Source organism: Telopea speciosissima, chromosome 5 (assembly GCF_018873765.1).
Source record: "Telopea speciosissima isolate NSW1024214 ecotype Mountain lineage chromosome 5, Tspe_v1, whole genome shotgun sequence".
NCBI lineage: Eukaryota > Viridiplantae > Streptophyta > Magnoliopsida > Proteales > Proteaceae > Telopea > Telopea speciosissima.
In genome coordinates, this window is record NC_057920.1 from 59,459,181 (window position 1) to 59,467,817 (window position 8,637).

The 8,637-nt window shown below is 39.8% G+C and overlaps 1 protein-coding gene across 3 annotated transcripts; it reads left to right on the forward strand.

Annotated features, from left to right (window-relative positions):
* The first annotated feature begins 2,289 nt into the window (after nucleotides 1–2,289).
* Nucleotides 2,290–4,473, forward strand: LOC122662621 (probable WRKY transcription factor 7). Of its 3 annotated transcripts, none has more exons than XM_043858305.1 (4): nucleotides 2,290–2,551; nucleotides 2,777–3,246; nucleotides 3,368–3,493; nucleotides 3,830–4,473. In XM_043858305.1, exons 1-4 carry the CDS (start codon nucleotides 2,387–2,389, stop codon nucleotides 3,987–3,989), a joined length of 921 nt encoding a protein of 306 aa, XP_043714240.1. In that variant the 5' UTR covers nucleotides 2,290–2,386; the 3' UTR covers nucleotides 3,990–4,473. The 3 variants fall into 3 exon arrangements, with proteins under 3 accessions (XP_043714240.1, XP_043714241.1, XP_043714239.1); XM_043858306.1 differs by having other exon boundaries at nucleotides 2,290–2,546; nucleotides 2,784–3,246; XM_043858304.1 differs by having other exon boundaries at nucleotides 2,290–3,246.
* The last annotated feature ends 4,164 nt before the right edge of the window (nucleotides 4,474–8,637 follow it).

Sequence of the window (8,637 nt, forward strand, 5' to 3'; positions counted from 1 at the left end):
TAGAAGGCAAAGGGGGATAAAGAGGATCGGGGGAGAGACAAAGAAGAGGAACTGAGCAATAGCAACAACTTGACCCGTTCATCCACAATTGTCACAATGACGAGTAGACGAACTATTTTTAAAGGAAAAAGAATGTTGCCTAGTCGCATGAATCCTGCGCCTAAACAGAAGAGTATCCAACAGAAGTGAGATTTTTTATTTAAGGGAGTGTGGTGGTCATTTCACCCATCCTTTGAACGCAGACACCAACTAGTAGCCTTTTTTTTTTCCCCTAATAATAATCTTTCACATCCACTTGAGCTCCTCCTAATTGGGGTTAAAGCAAACTCATAATTTTTTTAAAACTTTTTAATAATCAAAGCAAATTAATCCACTTGAGTACCAATTGAGCATATCTCTCTCTCTCTCTCTCTCTCTCTCTCTAAGTATTTCAACAAAAGATGTAACTGGAGTTTCAAAGTTTCAAAGTTTCAAACCCAAGACTCCCTTTCAACCGGCATAGTAAGGAGTTATTGTGAGATTTTACATGTAATACACATTCTCATTTGAAAAAAAGAACTCCGTCCAGGAGTGTGGCCTACGGCAACAATCCCATGAGTCTATCTCTCTCCTCCCCATAAGAAAAGACGTACACTTCTATCCCCTTGTTTTGAGGAAGAGAGATATAGACACATGTACTGATGTGTTAAAAAAAATGTAATCCTCTTACCCAAAAAAAAAATTAGTAATCCATATGGGTCCCACATTTAAGGTTACAAAAAATCTTGGTATCGTAGACCTAATCACCAAATCAAACACCACCAATAGCAAGATGGATCAGATCAGCCAATCCAGTTCGTGATGGCCCCACATTTAATGTTGTAAATATTCGTGTTTGAGTACTAAGTACTAACTGGATCGAATGCCGTCCAATCCTGAGACTAATCTGCTGATCGGCCCTGATCCACATGATCCAACACCAATTTTTAAAACCTTGACTACATTATAAACTATTTGAGTTGCATCATTCATGCTTAAGATCTAAAGTTGACCTTCATAATATAACTTTAATTAATAGAATTGGATTAATATCTTAAACCAATTAGTTTTCTTTGATGCCCTCTCATGGTTTCAGGTATCCGAAAATCTATATTGTACCAATACTAATCCTAGCCGATTCTACGGTTTTGGTTCTAACCGTTGATTCCTATGTTGATTCGGTAAGTAACCAAATCTCATCTCGGTTATGTTCTTAGTTCTAGATTGTAATCAAATTCTATTTGATATCGTATCGATTTTCAAGATGACCGATCCCAATCCGATACGGATCCTACATTTTATTTTTCTCATTATTTGGAAACATCCTCTAAACCAAACACATGCACATGCGTCACACGTGCCTCGTACATAACTTTGATTCATTAACTCCAAACCCTATGAAGGAAAAAATTCCAATATAAAGAAGAATCCAATGCCGCCTATACTATATAATACAATTAAAGATAAGATCTTCCAGAGTTTTATACTACGAATCACTTCTCCCACCCATACATTTGGAATCTAACTACCGTGATACCAATCAACCGTTAGATCTTATAACGAGTAGGCCCCACAGAAACGTATAGAGAATTTATTTTTTCAAAGTTGGAATAAGTTTGTCCAAGTTTTGTTTGTCGAGAAAAGAATCCCATGTGATGTGACTTATGGTTGACACTGGACACGACTAAAGAACACAAACAATAATAAAAGGAGAGGTGGGGAAGTGGGCCCACGTTCCCCGACTAAAGCGCGGAAAAGAAAACCCAAAATCCTTGCCTTAGTGGTGATCTAGGTCAACTCTGACCTCTCTGGCAACAACTAAGCCCCTCCGATTTTCAGTTCATGGATCCAACGGTCATGGATTAGTGTTTGACCTCATCGTCTCTTCTCCTGGTCACACCATTTAAATCTTTACCTTGACCGGCTTTAGCCCGTAAAAGAAACGGCCACTCCACCTTTCAAAACCCTCCAATCGATAAAGAGTAAAGAGGCGGTCAGGTCAATGTCGTGACATTTTCTTTTTGGACTCCTCTCTATAGTCTATAATATACCAGTAGTAACCCTAGATGCCACGTGGATGGATCTCATTTGTAGACAGATAGATGCCTTTCCTCGCAAGGGTAAAAAAGGAAATGTGTTGAATAACAGTTTGACTAAGAATCCTTCTTTTATTATTATTATTATTATATATCTTTCGCTCTTCTCAACCTCCCTTTTACTTTTTCCCTCTTTTCCTCATCTATTTCTTCTCGTTCCTTCTCCCCCATTTCTCTGCAACAAGAGAGCGAGAGACGAGAGGAAGAAGAGCGAGAGAACTTTTTGCCTCTTTTCCTCATCTATTTCTTCTTGTTTATGATATTCTGAAGACATGGCGGTGGAGCTTATGGGTTACAGGAGTGATTCCTTTGCAGCAATCAGAACAGAGGAGAATGCAGTAGAAGAAGCTGCTTCTGCGGGGCTACAAAGCGTTGAGAAGCTAATAAAATTGTTGTCTCAGAGGCAACAACAACAGCAACAGCAACAGCAACAACAAGAGCAGTATCAGATCTCGTCTAATCCTAAGGCGGCCATGGAGATTGATATGGATTGTAGGGAGGTTGCAGATGTTGCTGTAACCAAGTTTAGGAAAGTGATTTCGTTACTGGATCGGACCAGAACAGGCCATGCTCGCTTCAGAAGGGCTCCCATGGCTTCCCCTCTCCAAAATACCCTTACCACCGACGAGCCCTGTTCCATGACCAATCAGCATCAGCATCAGCAGCAAAAGCAGCAACAACAACAACAACAGCAGGAGGAGGAGAAAGAGAAGCAGTCATCTGGGTCCAAGATTTATTGTCCGACGCCGATCCAACGGCTACCCCCTCTTCCTCTTCCTCTTCCTCATCATCAACATCAACATCACCATTTCTTCCAACCCACCAACAATCCTAACCTGCAGACGACGAAGAACGGTGTTCTCGAAAGAAAGGAATCGGCGACGACTATTAGTTTCAGTGCTTCTCCGCCTATCTCCGCCGCGAATTCCTTTATGTCGTCGTTGACAGGCGACACGGATAGTAAGCAGCCTTCCTCATCGTCGGCTTTTCAGATTACGCATCTGTCTCAAGTTTCATCGGCAGGACGGCCTCCTCTGTCTTCTTCTTCGCTGAAGAGGAAGTGCAACGCATCCGTCGATGCCGCTGCAAAATGTGGAACCTCTTCTACCGGCTGCCATTGCTCGAAGCGAAGGTTTGTTTCCTTCCTTATTTTATGCGATTCTGTTGTGTTTCTCATCTGGGTAACTGTAAAAAGTATAAAAACTATGACGGAAAGTTTCTAAATCTGTATCTGTTACAATCTGATAAAACAGGAAATCGAGGGTGAAGAGGGTAGTGAAAGTCCCTGCAATTAGCTTAAAGATGGCCGATATCCCAACTGACGATTTCTCCTGGAGGAAGTACGGGCAAAAACCAATTAAAGGATCCCCACATCCAAGGTATGTAAAATTTCCTGTCAAATCACTCTGTCTTCCTCTGTTTTTAGTGTTTTTTTCTTTCAATTCCTTTACAAATTTAGCTTAAAATATCAATCAAACCTTTGGATGAGGTTGTAGAGTCGTTGACCCATTAAAGCTTAGATAAGTTATTTACTGTGATTAGTAGTCTGTTCTGTTGGTCTTCCTATTTTTGGCTGTCCACTCCATTATCCAGTCTTGAGTCTTGACTTTGAACTTTCGTCGAACGGGTTGTGTGCAATTCTGAATTTGCTAATTCTAGTTCCTTATGAGTTTACTTGTTTTCTTATTCTGATTTCTTTTGGGTCTTTTTATCAGGGGTTACTACAAGTGCAGCAGCGTCAGAGGTTGCCCTGCACGCAAGCACGTAGAGAGGGCTGTGGACGATCCATCGATGCTGATTGTCACCTACGAAGGCGAGCACAATCATGGGCAACCCGTCTCAGAGCCAACCAATCTCATTCTTGAATCTTCTTAAATTTGTAATTTTCGTCATCAAAACAGAGAAGAAAAAGAAACCCAGATGAGAAGAGAGGTAGAAGAAAGAAACCCCTAATTTGAGCAATCAAGCAAGAAAGAAAGAAAGGTCAAAGGGAGGGGCATGGAGCAGAGGCCAAGGGGGATGGATGGGGATTGGGAAGGGGTCCAGAGCTCCAAGTCTAAGGAGACTAAATGGATTTGTCCTTTCCCTGTAAAATACGGGATTCCTTGTTTTTCTTTTCTTTTTTAGAACTTTTTTCCTAGTACTGTTAATGTCCAAACTCCAAAATTCATAACTTCAGACTTAAAAGAAAAGAAATGAAAATGAGAAGAAAGTGGGGGCAAATTGTGGATTTGGTGAAAGGTTGAAACTGGAAAGTGGGTTCGGTACTTGGGTTCCGGTCTTCTGCTTTTGCTTTAACTTTGGTTCTTGTGAGGATAGAATAATATGTAGTGCTCGCTCCCTAATCATCTTTGCTTTACTTTAATTTACTTTGCTTTGCTTGGGTGATAATTTGTTGATTAAAATTTTAAGAATGATTAATAAGAGAAGAAGGATAGAGAAGAGGCTTATGGTCAACGAATTGGGGGTTGTGTAGAGAATAAACGGATCGAATACGGATTGAATATGGATCTCTTGAATCGATGTTGATACCCATAAATGGATACAGATACAGATACAAATCGTTTACATCCTTGATTTATTTAATTTGCACATTCCTTCTCTTGGTGGTTTTGTTTTGCTCTCAATTCATGTATCTAAATTGTGTAAGCACTTTTCTTCTCTAGAACTTTGCAGAAGTTTTATTCAAATTTGATAGATTATGTTTTAGATTATTTGATTTCATATTCGAATTTTATCTAATTAGATATGGATACCCTTAAATGGATACATAATTGAATTCACATTTTTTTTTATCAAGCCTGAAATTGAGACATGATAGATCTTGTTTAGACCTTGTGCCTACAAGTCGGAATCGAAACTTGGGTTTCAATCATGGGTTTTGCTTTGATCAGACCGAAACTGAGATAACTCAAAGATTTCGATTTTTAGTTTAATGGTTGGAGGGGAAGGGGAAGGGAAGAAAACCAGCGTTTTGTTTTCTTTGGTGAATGAATGAAAGGTCTAGGGAGAAGTGGGGTTGACAAAGATGTTACGTGACTGCTAATTTAGTATAGGTGGGTGGAGGGTTGTGCTTAGTGGGGACGCGCCCTCTTGAAGGCTTAATTAGACCAAAAAAGTAGATTAGAGATTAAGACTTTAGAGAGTAGAGAGAGAGGTATAGGTTAGACTTAGATTAGAGAGTAGGGAGGGAGGGAGAGATTGGAATAATTTTATGGGGGAAGGTTTTGGTTATTTTATAGCAAGACTGTCTGCCATGAATCCCATGGTTGGACTTTTGGCAGGAGAGAGAGAAACGATGGTTATAAAGACGAGCAATAATCCAACATCAGAATAGTTGTTTATTAAAAGGAGAAAAAAAACGAATCGGCAAGTCAAAGTATACGGTGCTGGTGAAGATGTTCCGGTCCCCACCTCTCTCTCATAGTTGGAAAATTGGGTTTTGATTGGGGTGAATCGTCCGAGTTAAGTTAAAATTTTGAAAATCTGGTCAAGAGTCATGTAGATTAGAATAGGATAAAAAAATGACGAGATTGGGTCATAAATGGTCCGAGTCAAATAAGACTCGGTACTTTTTACTCGAGTCATGATAAAATCGGCGAGTTTAGTCACTTTTAAAAGAATTATAATACTAGGTCACTTAGAAACGGAGTCAACTAAATAGTAAATCCATAATCTAAAACAATAAGAGAGCTTCAACTCCTCGACTCCCTTCTCTTGTTTAATGGTATAAACTCAAAATGCATTGATATGTGATTACTTGGGGTTTTTTTTCCCCATATTTTTCTGTATTTTTATGATTTTTTACTAATTTATACTTATTTATTGTATTATAAAATTAAAAAATGTGACTCATCTTGACTGGGTTTGATAAGGCCGAGTCACCAGGTTTTTCTAGAAGACAAGTAGAGTCCGAAAACCTGGTTTTCCAACGATGCTCTCAGTCTCTTCTTTTTTTTTTTTTTTTTTTATTTTTTATTTTTTTATTTTAAATATTTATAATGTACATAATTATCATATACAAAGGATAGCCTGTTCTACCGACTCCTCTCCAGGGAGCTCAATGCCCAGGGCACGCCCAAGTGGCATCCAAGGGTTGGGCTATGTCAAACACATCTCGGTGCATGCCTAGGGATGTGTGCAACACAACCCAATGGCTAGATGCCCCCTGGGAGTGCTGGGCTCTAGAGAGGAGCTCAATCCGCTCTATCATGCCATGTTAGCCAGATGAGAGACGAAAAATTATCTTCTCCAATTCCCTGCTCGGTCTAGTTCCCCAGTTCCTCTAATAGGGGGTGGTGGATACCACCGGGGCAGTGTTCGGGCAAGGGTAGGGTGATTATTCTAGTCCCCCCATGTTAGAGGAATTGGGGAATTGGGTCGGGCAGGGAACTGGAGGAGATAAAGATCTGAGAGACTATCCTAGATAGAAGGGGGTTTGTAAGTAACGAGAAGGAGGTTCCACTACAATAGTCAAGAATTTTCAAAAAATAAGACAACAGAGGTCATGGCCCTGCTTATTGAAATGGAGATGGAAGAAGACCAAGGATCTCCTTGCTAGAACTCCAAACTTCTTGCACCTTCAGTCTCAATTGTGTAGCATGTGTAAGACCTGTTGTGATACTAAAAACTTTTGACTCCAAAGCATGACGAGCTGTGAGAAAATCTGCAGCTACCAAAACGAGTTCTCCATCTAACAAAATGTAGTAGGACCAACCAGATGTAGTTAGGCACTTTTCCAAAGTACGACAAGCCGTGAGAAAACCTGCAGCTACCAAAATGAGTTTTCCATCTAACAAAATGTAGTAGGACCAACCAGATGTAGTTAGGCACTTTGAAGTGGATCATGTGCGTACCAAGATAGGAAACTTTATTTAGGAAAGTGAGAAAAACTAGATCGATAAGTTTAGCGCCTCATCGTGAAGAGAAGGACATACATTGTAAGTAGATGAAAGAGGGGGGGGGGGGGTAAATGCAAATCAGAGATCCAACAGTCAAACATCATCATATTTTTTAGCGAATTAGGCTTTTGCAAGCCTTTAACAACTTTGTTACTAGTACACCAAATAAAGTAGCAAGTAATTATAAACACAGAATAGAACCAAACCGGGTAGACTTGTCAAGTTTGTTTGTGGAGCAGCATAGAGGTGCCTAATTATTCCAAGGATGAGTGGGAGAGAAATTCAATTCTCAGTCCCAAAAGACCACCAACCCAAATATGCTTAACCCAAGAACATGATAGAAATATATTCCAGGTGACTCGACACAAGAGCCACAGAAAGCATAATAGGGAGCGATCAGAAGCCATTTCGAAATAGTTGCCTTGACAGGAAGTCCTGCATTCTCTGTGTTTCTCCTTGCTTCATATAGTTAGATTATTTTGTTGAAATAGATTATTTTGTTGGAAAAGGCTGAGTAAGCTGGCAGCTTATCCAACTTGGGTCTATTTCTCTCCCACCCTCATTGGAAATGACCCTCTTGCCCTCCTCATCCCAATGAGTCATCCCACCCTCCTCATTGGGCACAACTACTAGGATACTTGGAGTTGGCGGCTTACCCAACCCTCTCCCTTATTTTGTTGTTTTATAGTTTATTTTATTAAAAGGGGAAAGAGCTCTACCTGGTTGCGTGGTCCTTTCTTCTACACACAGGTGGGTGCAAAATGATCGCCCCACCCCCTTGGAAAGGCAGACATCTCATCCCCCATGATGCTTGTGCACATGCTCCCATTGTCCCCCGAGGTGGTACAGAAGCCACGTGACTAGGAAACATTCTCTTGCCCTTTAAAATTTTTAATATAAGGGTAAATATAATTTTTCAAAATAATTTGAAAATTTCTTGTCTATTTCATTCTTTAAAGCTGAACATTTTTTCAAGTAGGTATCTGAAATGATAGGATTACCCTCATTCAAAATAATAATTTATGTTACACTAAAAGGAAATAAAAAATAATAATAACAAGGTCATGATTTTTTTTTTCACCAAACAATTTTTTTTATACAGATTTTTATTTTATAAATAAAAATTAATTTTCTTAAGGAAATAATTTATCTTGGAACAAACGGAGCCTTGCTGAACTCCATTGAGGCTGAAACTTGACATAGAGGCACATCTCAAGGTGTAATCGACCACAAAATGTGGGTCATTTAGATACAGGCTAGTAAACCTTGCCTTTTTAATTAAGGAGCGAGTTTCCCTCCACCCACGATGAATGGGATCCCATTCACTGCGGGAAAGGGTATTTAAACCCTAGGAGGCCAGAATTTGTGAATCCTAGGATGGTGGGCGAACTGTCCTCTATGGTGGAATATGTTGAAGTAGAAGCAATACCATACAAGTGAAAGTTGCAGTGGGGGAGGGGTTTCATGCGGCACACGCATCACACAATGTCGGTTGGGTTTGTGCTTAAAGTCTAGTGGACATGTATGATTGTATGTATATGTGGGCCAAGTCATCACATAGTTTGTTACTATGTTCAAAAACTCACATCAATTTGGTTTCTCCATATGTAGTAATGCCATGA